Source organism: Stigmatopora argus, chromosome 10, assembly GCF_051989625.1.
Source record: "Stigmatopora argus isolate UIUO_Sarg chromosome 10, RoL_Sarg_1.0, whole genome shotgun sequence".
In the NCBI taxonomy this organism is placed as follows: Eukaryota; Metazoa; Chordata; class Actinopteri; order Syngnathiformes; family Syngnathidae; genus Stigmatopora; species Stigmatopora argus.
Window position 1 is genome coordinate 8,526,076 of NC_135396.1, and position 17,559 is coordinate 8,543,634.

Genomic DNA, 17,559 nt, shown 5'->3' on the forward strand with positions numbered 1-17,559 from the left:
ATGCATACCTTTGAAATTTGAGCAAAATAATAACAATAAATCTCAATTTAATATCATTAAATCAACGGTGATAACTGCCTTACTCCTAAAGTGAATTATTCAAACAAATTGGGACTTTTGGGTCCCTAAGTTATATTCACATGATCTATAATTTAGATGACTGTATAAAAATATTATATATATGATTTTGCCTTTATATACTTCTCAAAGCGGTAGATGTAATTGTATATTCGTAACATCTTATGACCAATAGGTGGCGGCATACACAAATGTTTTACTTTAACTGCGCCAAATGTTTTTGGCCATATCCAGGATGAACTGTATAATGCCACTCTGCATGTAACTGAGTATAGTAATCTAAAAAAATCCCCGTTCCCTTTTCTAGCACAGCTTGAAGCTTGAGTTCCTTCTTGTAATGGTGTCAATCCAGGATCACGACTGTGCATCATTTCCTTTGCTTCTATGGCAACATATACTATCCAATGGTTTTACAGTATCACACGAGCTAGAAGTATAGTATATAAAAGAATACAAATGTCAGCAACCTAAATAAGCATTTATATGGTCTTGTAGAGGCACTAAATGCAACAATTACTCATTTGTTCCCCCTTCTAAGAAAATCAGTTTCAATTTAGAAAAAGAAAAAAAAACAGACAAACAAGCAAAATCAACAACTATCCAAATATGCAACGTGATGTCAAATGGGAGAGTGAAAGCTGTAAATTCACAGGTGTGGTGTGTGCTGCAATTATCACAATGTTAAAAATAGATTTGTGAGTGTGGTGTAGAGGGGGGTCTTGAAGCCTTCTTTTGATAAACATATGCTTTTCAACCCTATATCACTACCCTTTTACATCAATTCCACTTTATTTCCAAACATGCTGTGATTGCCATGGATATTTGAGAAACCTGTAGAGTCTTTTGTGTGTCACCATGGAGCATAATTATCGCTGCCTGTCGCTATAAAAGCCTTCGTAAAGAGTCGATTGAATTTACTCAAGCTCTGAGATTCATCACTATCATTTTAAACAGTGCAAAAAACATTGTCTGCCCTTCCAGTTAAAATAGGTTAGATTTTTATCAGTAGCAGTGAACCCTATCTAGGTTGTCTTCCCAATCTTTCACAATAGTAATTTGCCTCTTTTGACACATAATTCCTACAATATCGCCAATACCCAAAGTCTTACTGCTGCTATATTACTCCTCACAGGGAATTTGACAGGGATTGGGCATCCATCCATCAAAGCAGGCAGGCGGATCATTACCTGACGAGTTCTGAATATGACAAGCCGTGACTTTAATGTGAACGATAGGGCAAAGACCAAAAGTGACTTTGCGGCCTCGTCATGCCCTCTTGCCGGCGCACAGTGTGTGTCACTCAATTCTGCCACTTCCCCAAATGCACTACATCGCATCATAGCGATGGCAATTTGATTTAGTTTTTTTATTCATGTAATTCAATTAGAAGAGACATAAATAATTACATTTCCCCCTAAATAAAACAGATAAACAATTTGGGAGCCTATTTGATAATTCACTTTCAGAATCTCCCATTTTATACTTGATCCAAGCCCTGGAATTGAGGTAGGACAGATTGTTTGCGTCTGTCTGTCTAATGTTATGCTAAATAACTACATAAATACAGTATTGCAGAATCTGAGGCAGCTGCCTGTTTATGAGTAAAGGTCTGTTGACCACTGCTGCTCATGCATCTGCACTGAGCTCGCAGTGCTCACGAATGCACCATAAGTCATATTAAAACTTATGTTTGAAAACATCTGCTGTGTATGTTTCAGGATAAGTTGACATGCAGGATGAGATCCTGTATTATACACTAGCATCTGTCAGAGCTACTTACTGAAAAACTCATGCCAGGTCAAGAATTGTATTTTGCTGCCTTAACTTTTAATCACTTTAAGAACAACTGTAGTTTCAACAGAGTAACATTTAATTTATAAACATGGCGATAATGTTTTTACTGCCAATATATTCACTGTTTATTTGCATACTTTGCATATTTTCCCATCCAGCCCAATTTCATAATTCATTTCTCATGTTATGTAACACATAATCCCAAACATATTCCTCGGGATTCCCTCCGCTGGCTTTTTGAAAATCAAAAAGATTTGGTGTTTTCAGGGCCTCATCTAAAACCAATAGTTTGGTTACATAAGATATTATGTCATCTTTTCTGTAGCCTGGGTATACAGGGAAATCTAACTTAATTACAGAAGTGATTAATTACCTTCATGAGGCAAATCTGTGCCATTTCGGGCATGTTTCACCATGGAAACACCACATCTTGCATGCAGGTGGATGCATGATGCTTGACTTGTTGTGTCAGCACCTTGGTAACTTCATGTGGGAGGGGTAGATTGAGAAGTGTGTGCAGGTAATTCCATTGTGTCTTGCTATGCAAAAGAGGAACAATTTCTCCTTGCAGATGCCCACAAACAAGTCCCGAGTGCAATCGGAATGGAAGCTTAATTATGTGGGACAACTTAAGTGTGAATATATGTTTCGTCTTTTACGTGGCGATCCAGCAAAATTGACACTTCTGTCCTGCTAACTGAGCATTTATCCTTGTTTTCAAATCTCAACTCACAGAACCCAGTCATACCTCTACTTACGAATGCTGTAAGTGCACATGCATGCAGAAACAGAGGCATCCATTGAAGGGGAGAGGAAGCGTGGATGTGTGTGTAGTGTAGTAGTGGATAGTGGGTTCCTTATCAGGACTAACCATGTGCAGTGAAGGGAGGATGCTGCATCCTCATGCTTATTCCTGTGAGCCTCACCCATGCTTCTTGCACATGCAAATTCACACCACATGATCTTGATAAGCGTGTGTGACACACTGGAAGATTTTTTTTCATTCTTTGTTTCCCCCCACCCCCAGCCCCCTTTTTTTAGGGTGAAATATATCCAAGAGGTGTCTTTCTGTCAGTGCGCATGATTCTGCGGCTCTCGCACTATACTCTACTACGGGCACGCTCCAACTCACCTTGAATGAGGCGCACGTCCGAGCCAGCCAATCCGAGCGCGGGAGGTCCGACCAGAAGCCAATCAGGTGAGAGAAAGGGGGCGGGATTTTGTGATGGGGGTGATGTAGAGAGGTGGAGGCTGGGCTTTGCGCTTCCTCCCACTACGGGGCTGTCCGCTTAGGCGCGCTCGTAAAGGGAGAGAGGGAAGGAGGGGGGAAAGGAAAAAAAGAAAAAAAAAACGTCTCCTTGTGTGGCGAGACGAGAGCGGCGGCGGTGCAGGTGCTGTGTCTCATCGGGGATGCGGATGGAAGGACGGGGGAGGGAAGAAGAAGGGACGAAGGGAGGCGAGCGCGCCGGGAAAAAGACGACACCGGATGCGAGAAGTCGCTAAAATCCAAAAAGAAGAGGCGAGAGGAGAGCTAGAAAAGGAGGCGCAAGGTCGAATATGAGCCATCGTGGTCGAACGAACGGGGCACTTTGCGTGGCGATAGCTGGCTGGCAATAGTACTATGATTTGGTATGTGGCCACTCTGATAGCAAGTGTATTCAGCACCAGAGGAACGGCCGCTCAAGGTGAGTCGAAGTGCAATAAATACCCCCTTTGCATTTTTGCACACCATCTGTGCGTGCATGCGCGTGTGAGTGAGTGCGTGTGTACTGCTGCTGCAGCTTGAGACATGCATGACATTTTTTTTCTTGCACGAGATTTGCCTCCGAAAAGGCTTACACACATGCACAGTACGTACAGTCGCGCGCACAATGGATTACGCTGACCAAATGTGCCTATCATCGATCATTCCTCATATTGCATGTGTAGAAAATGAGCATGTGGGATCATAGCACGGCAGGTCTCATACTCCTATGAGAGGGGTGTGACCGTCTGAGCCCCTCCAAGATGGACCAAGTAGCTAAATAATGCATCACAAGTCAAATGAATGCACTTTTGGCTTTGACAGAAGCTTGCAATATTCTCCATCACGAGATGCCGTGATAGAAAAGTCTGTGTTCGACATCAATTGGGCATCATCGGATGCACAAATTGCTCGGGTTTTTTGGTTTTGTGGGGGCTCCCAGTCGTACTCCATGTGCAATGACAGATGCACTCACTTAACCTTGCTTTCCCATTCATGTCCAGACGAGGGAGACAAGGCCCAAGCTGTTGCCTGGTAACTGATCCCAGTGACATCGCTTCACCCACCCCCACATCTACACATACCCATCCCAGTCTAAACCTCTCTGCTAGCACACGTCTGGCATGGAATCATCTAGTCTAATAGAGAGCCAATGTGGTCTTAAAGCATTGGGGTGTGAGAGAGGGAAGTCTGCTTGGTTTTACTGCATTGAGGGTGACAGACTAGCAGATTTTTTTCCCAAAGACCCGCCAGTGCTAATTATAAACTCAACTGCAGAGAGTACCAAACTGTGTGTGCATGTGTGTGTTTTATTTATTTCGCAATCACATTGAATGGAAGAAAAAAGAAAATCTCGAGAGTAAAGTTTTAATACGGGCGGCCCGGCGCCTGAGTGGTTAGCGTGTCGGCCTCATAGTGGGGGATCTGGGTTCAAATCCAGGTCGGTCCACCTATGTGGAGTTTGCATGTTCTCCCCGGTCCTGTGTGGGTTTTCTCTGCTTCGCTTTTGTTTTGTCATATATTCTGAATCCTCAGTTTCGATTGCCATTCATTTGATAGACCAGGGGTATTTATAATACTACTATTATAGACAGTTCTCCATTGGTGTTTATTAAAGTGAAGTCGTGCTGTTGTTACTCATATCATCATTTTTTTTTTACTTGTGAGCAGATTTTTTAGATACGACAGCAGTAGGGAGGCAGCAAATTCTACTCAATTTACGCAACAAGCAGCAGCAGTTTGGAAATAATTGAAAGAGCCCCCAAACTGTTTATTGCTGCTCCCATTTGGTTTACTGACAAACTAAAACTGATAATTTCCCATTGTTTATTTAAAGAAACCACAAAGTTTTGCCTGAGGAACGTCCCTTTTTTGCTAACAAACAATGTAAGACACTAGAGGGACTAACAAATGGTATTTCGGTCATGGCACTCTAACAGCTACAGATGAGCAACATAGACAGATAAAATAACCATATTCACAGGCATATATTCTTAATTCTTTGCAAAGAATGACGAATATAACTCTACTCAACTGAGGATGGATGGCCTTTATGTATTCCATGTCTTTCTGATACTGCCACTATGTGGCCTAGCAACCTATTGTCTATTCAATTGTAGAAAAAAGTGTGAAATAATATTAAATTTGTTATAATCTATTCAACAAGGACCTACATTACTGATTTCTTAAGTGCAATATTATAGAGTTCAATTTTTCTGTCATTAAAATTTTTTCTTGGGTTCGTTCTTGAACAGATGAATGATATTTCAATTCAATTCAATTGTATAAAAATGATTTCAAATGACTTTTGAGCAAGGTCATGGAACAAATTAAATCTGAAATTCAATAGAAAATGTTTTGTGTTTATCGTGCGTCATTAAATATTTTTGACCACCTTTTTCTATAGTTTTCAAACAACAAACAAACAAAAATACACACATTTTCCCCATTTAAATGGTCTATTCCAACACGGCAAAAGCTGTTCTAAAAATGAGCCCCTTCTGGACAAAATACCACGTTAAGGAGCCACTTGCTGCTTCAATCTGGTGTGGTAACATTTTCATTAGCCTTAAAGACATGATTTCCATCAAGACTTTTATTTGAAGTGTGAGGTTCAGTTGAGTAGAGACTACTATTATAGGAAGAATAGTTTTACCTAATATTTAAGCTTATTTACTCTTCTTTTTATAGCAAAGACTGATATAGTATCTTAAAAGAACTTTGGAGGACCAATCAGCCGTAGTCAAGGAATTTTGTTATAAAATTCATTTATTATTATTTGCTGCCAAGTGGGCACCTGAGCGTGTGTGTGTGTGTGTGTGTGTGTGTGTGTGTGTGTTTGTGTGTTTGTAGCATATGGTTGGAAAGACCGGAGGTCACGTCAACAAAGTCAACGGTAATTTGGCAACCTATCAAGGTGAAGCAGGAGCCACTCTGGTGGCACCATAAGTGGTAATTAAGTGACACTGATGGAGCAGTACTGTTTGAAGGAAACTATTTTCAGCTATTGCGTTCCCATTTGACAGCATGAGCTGCTCCCATGTTCACTGTGGCTTAGCGAATATATATTTTTGTTTAAAAGCAAGATTTATATTGAGTCAGATCGTATTAAAAACTGTCAGTCACATTTTCAAAAGCATCCCAGTAGATTCATAATTGTGAAGATAGAAAGATTGATCTGACTCCTGTCATTTTTTGATGCATTACGTTTTTGTTTTTATTAGTGTTGGTATACATTCATTTGCCTTTGGAATTGGATCACAATTGGGGCTAAGAAACTTGTTGGCCAGAAAAGTTGAACTAAATCATGTCTTGGAGTCTGGTTCAAAGATGCCTTGTAATTTGCACTTGCGAGCTGCACTGTGTTGATTCGCCCTTTGTGCCTTTGGCAAGCCACCGCCCTCTTTTTCTCACTCGCTGGCTGTTTGCACTGGAGTTTTTGCGCAGGTGTCAGCACATCCAAGACATCCCTGACTTAGTGCGGCACGTCAGGGCGCAACCCCCGGCAATCAAAACAGGGCTAAATGATTACAATAGCAATGTCCAGTGTTCATAGGCATGGTGGATCACCGTGTTAGCCCCATCACCCCTGCTTGTAAAAAACTTAAATGCTCACCTTTTTGAAAGCCTCTGCACATACGCCATTAAAACACTAATAGGTATGTATCTGTACTACAGCCTTTTTGCAACTTTTTAAAGCTTTAACCTCCTCCAACATCCCAAAAGATCATCAAAAACAAACAGAAAATCCCAATAGCCACCCGTCTGGATAGCCATTGTCACCTGCTAACAATCTTTTAAGAAGTTTTTAACTTTTTATCTAACATTTTTGAAATGTCAAAAGCATTGCCCAATAGTTGGTGCATTGCATCTTGACCATAAAATAAATTAATATTTGGCATATTTACATAAAAAATGACAAAAACTAGTAATAATATTTCAACCTTGAAATCTCAAGTTTGAATTACTTTAAACAATATACCAATGCACTTTTAAAAACACTAGCTAAAACTGTTTGCATTGTTATTACTGCCTCCGCGCATAAGTACTGTATCCAGACATAGACATGCACACATTCTCTGACGTGACCTTCAGCCGTGCAGTCTGGCATTCAATTACCTCCCTGTCAGTGGCCCATCCAGCCCAGTGGCTGCACGTCCTTGAGAATCTTTTTGGAGCCATTTAACCCAGTGAGCCTACTGTATTTCCCATAGCCTTCTCCTCAACGCAAATTTATGTGATTCCCCCTATTGATAGTTTTACACAGTTTTTCTTTACTTGTACATACCTGTTTTAACCCTGAGCATAAGTTCCCGCGTATTAAGCTATTTTCACACCGCATGATGGTCAATTCATATATTTTTTACTAAATTAAATGTGGGAGTGTTTGTGTAACAGTTGATATTGCAAAATAATATGCGAAAAATATGGGGCTTGCGGTCGATTTTGGAAGCCAAGTTGCAGAGTGTTGTGTCAAGAATGCTGAATGAAGCAATGGAATGGTGACAGGTTTTATGGTAGCATTCTATGACATGAATATGTTGTCGAAAGCATGAATATTCCCCCTCATTAAGCACTCGTAAACCCTAGCACGGGTCGTTGTGAATCCATTAAGGAATTGAAAATGCTAAATGCTGTGATGAAGCCACTGCTCATTGCGCCCCCTTGAGGATTCTCTAATGAGTTTGGCAATCATTAGCTCTGGAAGTCTTTACAGGATCCCAAAATAATATCCAGCCAGGAACCAGAAACCTCCTGCATGTCTACACAGAAAACCATGGATTGTTTTTTTTCCTCTCTCTGCTTGGTATAAGCTTGTGTTTGATGTCAAGTGACTCGACTTAACCAATGCCTTAAGTGTATACAGTGTTACCTCTACATACGAGCACCCCTACATACGAGCATTTCGAGATACGAGTAAAATTTTGAGCAAATAATTATCTCTAAATACGAGAAAAATTTCCAGATGCGAGAAAGCCAGGTGGCCAAGACATGAGAGGCTGTTTATCATTGTAGCGTCTTTTTTGCCGCATCTCTTTCGTGTATAACAGATATCTACGAGCACTGGGCGGAGCGTTGCATTTTTTTCAGTGTTTTTTTCCATCACTCAGCGCGAACGCCGGAGCGATCGCTAATACGAAGAGTATAGTATATTACATCTCGTTGGCTGCTCATAAGAACATCAGGGGCACTGGCTCCCCCCCCCCCACAACTCCTCGTGTAATATCTCTGGTCGCAACTATGTACCTCTTTGTAATGTCTCTGCGAGCACTGGGCAGAGCATTGCATTTTGTTCAGTGTTTAGCCTGTTAGCGCCCGTTAGCGAAGCGATCGCTAATTCAAGACTACTTCTTGTTGGCAAGTGGTCGTGCGTTATCCTATTGTGAGGACATTTGTGTGCATCATTTTCGGAATATTTTGAAGGGATTCCAACAGCAAACAGTCCATCGATACTAAAAGTCAGGTTGTAGGCGGGGCAAACAGCCAACCCGGCCAGGAGAAGGTATAAAACTGTAAAACAAAATTAGAATTAAGTTTAGTGTAAGGTTAGATTAAACTTATTTTTGAGTGTGTCTGCATCGTAATCCAAGTTCATTAAATTTGTTTATTTTATATTACGATTCACCGGTGCAAAAAGTCTCCCCCGCTCGAGGTACCACTATATAGTCTTTTCTCACTTGACAAATCCCAAGCATCCAAGTTTGGAGATAATCATCACATAATGTATAGCTAATGGACTAAGATGACTCTGCATAAAAACTGTATGTTTGTACATAGGCCTTCTGCTCATTCTGACATGTGATTCATGATCATTGTACATCACTACATTCAAGTGAGATCTGATTCTGCTTGGGTTCAACAGATTGCAAAATATCATAACCAAACTATTATTGCATAAAGGCTTTACTTAGTTCATTCATTTGCTCAAAAGGCACAGTATCAAAAGCAGATTCCACTAGATGATTTGGGGGAAAAATACATAATTTGATTTAATCTGCTTTTGTTTCAGTACAGAATCTGCGCCGGCAGAAATGACCACAGTGGATTAACTGTATGACAGGATAATGCCGATTAAAATGATAAACATACTCCCTAAAGTGATCCATATGGCCTTTCAGTGAGTCAAAGCTTTAGTTTGTAGTTTGTTGAGGAAGAGCTGGTCTAGGAAATAGGAGGTTTTTGGTTTCTCTTTGTCAAAAATAAGTTTATAGGTCAAAGGGGTGTCATTTTATTACCTCCTATTGCACTACAGATTGTTTTCAATCAACAGCTTCCCACAATATCCTTTTGCAAAGCTGCACTTGTGCCAGGAAATTTCTGTTTCATTGAAAATTGAGGTTTCAAGCAAGCATTAAGTTTCAAATGGTCGTTTTCCAAAGTACTATAGTGGTTTGGTTGATTGATTGCAAGATTGTTGAATATTTTGAAACCAGGATGAAGGGTCTCAAGCTTATAGGATTACAAACATGGCCTACAGTTTATTGTTAGTATTTGTAATCAGGATCCACCTATTAATTTTGAATATTTAAGACTAGTTAAAGCATTAAAAGAAATCTTAGTTCTTTAATTAAGTTTGAAACCAAGATTAGCATTCAATGTAGGGCTTCAAAACAGGTACGTACTGTATATTTATATGCTATAAAAGCAATTTAGCATTAATTAAAGCAGAAGAAATACATTGCAAATTAATTTCTTTATGGCTTCAGTAAATTCGTTTAAATATATTCTGACCTGCTTACAGTCACACCTATTTTAATTAAACCACCAAAATTACTCATTTATCTCAGCGAACTATTTTTAGAAAATTATTCCAAACTATACCGTATATTCTACCGTACTATAATCAGGACAAGTCCCTTTACTTTTGCCCGCTTATACCTTCACCTCAAATTTTAATTGGATTGATAGATTGAATCGATCCCAATACTTATCTCATCAAGCATCATCCTATTAATAAACGCTTCCATTTCCTATTAGTTTTCCCGTAGTGAAATGTCAACATGTCCCTTGATACCACACCTCAATTAAATTATGGTCTGGGGCTGGTGGCAAAGTAAAGAAAATCCCAGAGTGAGCATTCTGCTGAGGTAGGTAGGCCGGCGTTCAGACCCGATGACAGCCTGCAAAGATCAATGTAAGCTTTTGGCAGCTTCCGTACACCTAGTGTAAGGCAGCACCACTCAACGCTGTGCCACTTTATTGTCTGTGTGCAATAAAGTCAATGTGCTTTTAATGAATTTGGATTATTTTGTTGGTCAAAGCACTTCATTGCAATTTCAGGTGCCCACGGAGTGAGAGAAGAGCCTCGGTTTGTGACGGCACGCGCCGGAGAGAGCGTGATCCTGGGGTGCGACGTGTCCCCTCCCTTGGATGGCCAACAGCCCCCATACGTGGTGGAGTGGTTTAAGTTTGGAGTGCCTATACCCTTCTTCATCAACTTCCGCTTCTACCCTCCCCATGTGGATCCAGAGTACACTGGTGAGCTTATAAATACATACCGTGAAGGCACTCAATCATTATCCTGAAGTCGGTGGTCAGATTCCAGTTGTTGAGAGTTCAGTGTTAGGATTCCATTAAAGTGTTAGGTTCTCAATTAGGACCAAAAGATAAGGCTGTGTTTCAAATGTAAGTTCTGAAACAGGTTTACAATTACATTCACCACCTTTTAGATGTTTCTCCCGGCGAGGAAATTTTTCAGATTGATTAGTATGCTTGGGAATACCTAAAACGCAAGCCAATCTTGTCGTAGCTGCAAGCAGCGTAATCTAACATTTAAAGAACATTCAGCATAGCCACTCCAAATGCCTAATCAAATTCCAGAACGCCACTAAAAACACCTCAAAGAAATAGTTGTGAGCCATGTGACTGATGTGTGACTCACACGGTTGATTGAAAGTAAAAGCATTGCCTGTTAGAGATGCATTTCACGCCACATGAATCACATAACATTAAAAAAAAGAATCCTCCTGCACTGATTTAGTCAATGTCTGAGTACTGCCTTCAACACAGTAGGAAATTGCTTTCTCTGAAGTTTCCGCTTTATGTGTGTATGTGTGAGACTGAGGAAAAGAGTTAAGATGGCGAGCTGTCAGAATGGGGTCACATTTATCCCCTCCTTTTGCCTCCTTTTTACCGTGTAGCAAACTCTACCCTCAGCTGTTAATGCGCTGTCAAATCGAGGTGAAGCATGGCTGCATTTCATGTCCCGAATGTGAAAGCAACTCCTGACTTTGAAAAACGTCTTTTTTATTTATTTATTTTTATTTTTTACGAAGGGATCCCTCCTGTAGATCTCAGTAGCCGCCATCAGTACGCCTTCGGGAGTGTGTCATTGTTGACATGAACCTGTCGACCAATAGCGGGTGGCTCACGCTGCGACAAAGTGCCCCCGTCAAAGTGCATTATTGTCTCCTTTTCCAACACCACGCCTGAGGAAGAACAGCAGTGTAAACACTATCATCTCATTTAGTGATCGACCAATATGGGTTTTTCAAGACTGATACCTATTATTTGTAGTTAGAGGAGGTCAATAACCAGTATTTGGAGCCAATATTCATTTGTAGTAAAAGTGAATATATATATATATATATATATATATATATATATATATATATATATATATATACACGTATATATATATATATATATATATATATATATATATATATATATATATATATATATATATATATATATATATATATATATATATATATATATATATTGGAATTTTCCAAGAGCATAAAGATTTCAAACTAGCACTAGACTTTGGAATGACTCTCTTAAACTCTTTAAAACGTGGAGTCTTACTAGCAGCCCACAACATGGTTTGTGTTTATTTTTATGTAATGTAATGAGCTGTATAATTGCTTAATGTCATCGCATTTGCAGAAAACCCACCCTTGGATGCAAATTGTCCCTAATGAAAAGATCTTTTCCTGTTAAACGATGCGCTTTGTGTACCCATCGCAGACATATATTATTTCCCTTTCATTACCGCGCGTGTTTGTCCCGCAGCTGTATTGAAATTACAGCATTTAAAAACATCTATTTTTGTGCCTACTGCATCAATAATTCAGTTGTGCATCTTGTGAGATTTTTAGTCGTTGATTCTCAGCCTCTGGGACAAGATGCAGGCATAAGAAGATCATGTATCTTTCAACAAGACCTTGCCGACATTTGTAGTTATGTGGGTAGTGGAAACCACAACAAACAGATATGAAATGAAATTTTTAAATAGGAACAATGTTTATTTGGATAAATAAACATCTTTGTTGAGGGGTTTGTTGATCGACTGCAAATGGAGTAGAAAAACATTCAGGATAGTTTAGATCAGCGGTGTTCATTACATACACCGCCATCTATTAGTAGTGAAGTGAAGTACTATTGGTAGAACAGTGAGATTTGCTCGAGGCTGTTGGTTTCCTTAGCTAGGCTATTATGAGTCTGGCATGACTGCAGTAAGCCAGAGCATGTATCGGGAGTGGATATTCACTTATCCGCCTTAAAGTCTATTGCGTGGTATATCAACATACATAAGTACTGAGCTTTGGTGGTTGCCTGGAAAAAAGGGTAGATTGCAGGAGGTTGTCTCCTTGAAAATTAGATTTTAAAGCATAAAAGTTTGAAAACCCCTGATTTAGACAAGAATATAATGTGAAGCATTATTGTTTAACTCCAGCCTAGGTATTTGCAGTGTGTCCAAGATGGCTTTAGAAGAGGAAGACTTTACCATGGATGAGTCATCAGTGACTGTAATTCTCAGTTTGTACCTGAAAAATAATTGGGAAGATAAAAAGAAACGTCATCAAGAAAGCTACAAAGATCCAATTATTTCAAGCAATTTATCGGCACAAAAAAAATCACGTTATATTAGGCGGCCTTTCACCAAAATGCGTCAAAAATGCAGCTTCCATTTTCTATCCTGGAGATTTTTCCATGATTCTACTTATCCTCAGTTTGCAAAGTAAAACTGACCTCGATTCTGAGAGAGATGCAACCAAGCAATTTTTTTGGCGGTGCATTTTGATTCATGTGAAAGCTTGAAACATGGCAATTCCCCCAATTTTCCTGTAATGCTAATTAAGATGCATTGCGGTTAACTTAAGCAGAACCGACTCCCTTGATCTCTACAAGACACCGCCCGCCCCGACTCAGCACTTCAATGGCCAGCCAAAAATAGAGCTGACTTTTTTCAAGACAAACAGCCTTTTCCCCCCTCGTGCAAGACTGCAGTCGCTGCGCTCCTATCCTCACCGTGATGCTATCGATTTTCTGCTAACAAAAAAAAAATCTGCACCCCCAACTGGTCCAGCTGTTAGCCCAACTATGCGTCACATATATGTACATTTCCACAAGAATGTCGGCAGCTTAAACGCCGAGGAACAGCAAGAGGGAGTATATTGCGTTTACACATCAAAGTTTGCAACGAGGCTCTATCTCAAAACCCTTGTCAGACCGGGCAGAAGCAAATGTTTTAGTGTGTCGGGCTGTCAAAGGCGGCCGTGTGAGCAGCGTCCTGAAAGCTGCGAGACAGACAGCCGAGAAGCGGCAGATTTCAGCAGGCAGGCTTTCTTCAACTTCTCCCTTCCCTTGCGATTTGCTCCTTTTTGAATTCCAATTTATACTGAGCTGTGAAGAAAGAGAAGAAAAATAAAGTGTCAGACTGGACAGGTTGTGTGTGAAACGTATGCCTTCTTAGAGATGGAAGGCTGTTTTTCCACCTGCACTGATACCTTTGACTCATCTTAAATTGTGGCCTTGGGGAATTACTGCTAAGCTCCTGCTCTGTTTTTCAGCCAATTTCATATATTTATCTGAGCTGGGAAGTTGTTTGCACTTTTTGCTGAAAGTTAAGAAGATGTCATGAGCCTGTGTAGACTCATGACGACAATTTGGATCAGTTGTCCTTAGTCTTGATCAGGGTACGTCAATCCATCACATGAAAATAATCCCTTTGAACCACAACAAGACGAATAAAGCTGTCCAAAAAGTTGTCTGTTTTTTTGTGTTTTAATTATCTCGTGTCCACAGGTCGAGCCTCTCTGCACGGGAAGGCCTCCCTGCAGATTGAGCCGGTGCGCTCAGAGGACCAAGGCTGGTACGAGTGCAGGGTCCTGATGTTGGAGCAACAGTACGACACCTTCCACAACGGCAGCTGGGTGCACCTCACGGTCAACGGTGAGTCTCCCGACCACACTCTGCCTATCTGGTTGAGGGTTAAGGGTCATAGCTATCAATACATGCAAGTGCTCACCTCTTTAATTTGGAGATGCACCGTTGATGTTTTTTTGTTCATATTGAAAAGCATGCAGTCTTTAAATATGCGGTGAATGTTCCAGTGATGTGTTTTCATGAGACCTATTAGAACAAGCTCCATTATTGATTGTGGTTTGTTAAGGTAGTATTGAGACGTCGTCTAGGCTTGTCTACGAGTTATCAAAGTGATGACTGGGTGGGAAAATAACATCTGCGCCAATGTATTTCCTCATCAAACCCCCAAGTGTAAATCCTGTGCTGTGTGCTATGTTTTATGTGAGGAATACATTTTGCTCAGCTTTTATCAGGCTTTTTGGTCGCAGATGATGCTCCAAAAGCTAGCTTGCCAGCAGTATGCAGCATTTTCAGTTGAGGCAAAGTTTTTGATTCTCACACGTTCTTTCACAGGTCTCCTAACCTTCTGTGAGTCATTCACACATATATTTTTGGTATGTGAAATGTGATTATGCATATGTTTTACAGTACTTTGCAGCACCCCCTATTTGAATAATGATGACACGGTACTGCATGCGGAATAATGTACCATAAAGAACCATTTATAAAGTCCCTGCATAATCACGTTGGAGTAAAAGATGCTGATGTGTATAGGCTGATTGTTTTTTTTTCTTCTCTTTGGCGTCGCCTACGTTACAGCAACGCCGCTAAATGAGAGTGTGCCCTTTTATGTTGCCACTGTATGACATCCTCTGTCCCACGTGGGTAGTGAATAGGCCAGACTGTGGCATCCAGAGTCACCTGCGAGCTTTTATGAATGTCTTGTTGTTGTGCGGGCATACTGCACTTTTGTCACTTTGCCTCATCGGTATTCACGCTCAACTTCCAGCTGCAGATCTCTTCACTCTTATCATGCCTTTCAACAGCAACTATTAGTCATTGGCTGATATTGTTGGTGATAGGTGTCCAATCCATTTGAAGTGGGCAGATTGGCAGTGATCTGTCACTGAATTTGCTGACTGAGTGAATGATTACTGCCAACCCTGCTAGTTCTAAAGAATTGGACAGTTAATGCTGATCATTACATGATCATTCTTTGCCAACCCTTCAAATGGATTATATGTCTATTGTCGTCAATAGCAGCAAATGAGTTAGTGTAATCATATTTAGAATTATGACTATAAATTGTCCTAATGAGTAAATATGCTTCCTGTATTACTGCAATCAGAAATAGCATCAAAAGGCAACAGGCAGCAACGATGTCATGGCATTGGTTCAAAGCGTTAAGAGTCTCGTCGATTTGCTCTGAAGACCTCTTAAAGAAAATATTTCAATGTTGGCGTTGGTTCAGAGCGCACACATCAAACAAGTGATGACTTGGAAGTTGTGTGCGAGAAGCAGGTGCCCTCCTCATCCATACAGCTCTTTGCTTTTTCTTCTGTTTACATGCACGCACGCACACACGCACTCCTCCTTCGGAGTTCCTGTTCGGTGGCTTTCGCTTCCTGCCAAGCGGACAGCGCATTAGTGCCCACTCAGTGGCAGGTGTCAGATGGCGAGGCCTTGTGCCCGAAAAGACAGTGAGGCCAGTCTCCCTCCGGTCTGCCTCCCACCTCCTCTTCCTTTTCTTCATCCCCCTGTCTAGTCGGCCTGGCGCTTTCCTTTTTGCAGATGAGACACTCAGTGTGAGGAAGAAAATGACTTTGTTTGACTGTCGTTTTGTCACAAATGAGGGACAACTGTATCACTTAATCCATTAGAGCACATGTGTCAAAGTGGTGGCCCGGGGGCCAAATCTGGCCCGCCGCATCATTTTGTGTGGCCCGGGAAAGTAAATCATGAGTGCTGACTTTCTATTTTAGGATCAAATTAAAACGAAGAGTATAGATGTATATTAAATTTCCTGATTTTCCCCCTTTTAAATCAATAATTGTAATTTTTTAATCATTTTTTTCTGTTTTTAGTTCAAAAATCATTTTCTAAAATCTAAAAATATATAAAATAAAGCTAAGATAAACATTGTTTTAGATCTATAAAAAACGGAATATTCAGGGCTTTTAATCCAGTTATTTTAATCCATTTATTTAAAAAATCTAAATATTATATCTATTAATGCGGCCCGCGAACCAACCCGAGTCTGACACCACTGCATTAGAGGGATTGCCTTTAGAATGATTAGGAAAAATATTATAAACTCCTATTTAGTAAAAGTACATCTTGAAATATAATATGCCTGTATTGTGTCGTTAAATCAACTACACACAGACCGACGTGTGTTATTTTCCCCCTTAAGATTTGAAAAAAAAAATATTCTCAGCATGCACATTCTTAGAAACCTGTGTCTAGAAAAAAAAATACATTTGCTAAAGAAAAAGCAAAGGGCAACACTTGTTTCCTTCTGGTCCAGTTCACTCTGAAACTTTTGAGGTTTCTAAAGCTATGGACAAAAGAGATGAACAAAAGGATTCAGGTCTCTATAATTGATAAGTTTTCAGCTACCGCTACTAGGATGACTTCGTGGTGTTCAACTTACTTTTTTATTCGTGGAGCAACTCAAGTGTGTCACTGTACCTGACAACAAATTCCCAAGTTAACTGGATGAACTTTCCGTCATAGCCATGCTGTGTGCACGGCTCTTGTTTGCTGTCACACTATGCTCTTTCCCTCAAGAGGCTACTAAATTGGATTTAGAACGAAAGCAACGCTACCACATCACTGGAGCACAGTATTTGTTGTGGTTACATAATAAATATGTTCGTCTAAGTAGCTCCCTTCTGGGTTTCCTGTGTGAGGTTTGCATGCTTTTTTATTCTCCCCAATGCTTTTGTAGCTTTCCTTCGATTTACCAAAACCAAAAACTGAATAAATAATGCCTTCCAATATTTTTTAAAAACTGCACATAAATATTAAATGCTATTTTTCTCGCCACTGCCCTAATCAAGCCTTTTATAGTTTATTGCCTATTATTGAGGATTCTGTAGTAGGAAATCATTAAAGTGAAGTCTTATATTAAAAAAAATTTGAAGCCCAAATGTCTTCAAATACTGGAATAATGCAGTACTGTCCATGCTGTAAATATATAATCACCTCCTTATCTTCCTTTGGTATGCACACTACTTTGAATGCCATTATGGATATATGCAGTAATATGTATAATATGGTACTTTGAAAGTGACTTTATATGTTGCAGTCCTCAACTCCACTAGAAATCAATAATACACCTCCTAATT

The 17,559-nt window shown here is 40.1% G+C and overlaps 1 protein-coding gene across 3 annotated transcripts in view; it reads left to right on the forward strand.

Moving 5' to 3' along the window:
* The first annotated feature begins 3,243 nt into the window (after positions 1–3,243).
* The window catches only part of igsf9ba (immunoglobulin superfamily, member 9Ba), a 37,148-nt gene continuing 22,832 nt past the window's right edge, over positions 3,244–17,559 (forward strand). For all 3 annotated transcript variants that reach the window (XR_013303579.1, XM_077611520.1, XM_077611521.1), the window contains exons 1-3: positions 3,244–3,557; positions 10,397–10,594; positions 14,150–14,296. Coding sequence is in view for 2 of the 3 variants with exons in the window: in XM_077611520.1 (XP_077467646.1) it covers positions 3,494–3,557; positions 10,397–10,594; positions 14,150–14,296 (409 nt within the window). In the remaining variant the exon portion in view is untranslated. The remainder of the gene's footprint in view (positions 3,558–10,396; positions 10,595–14,149; positions 14,297–17,559) is intronic.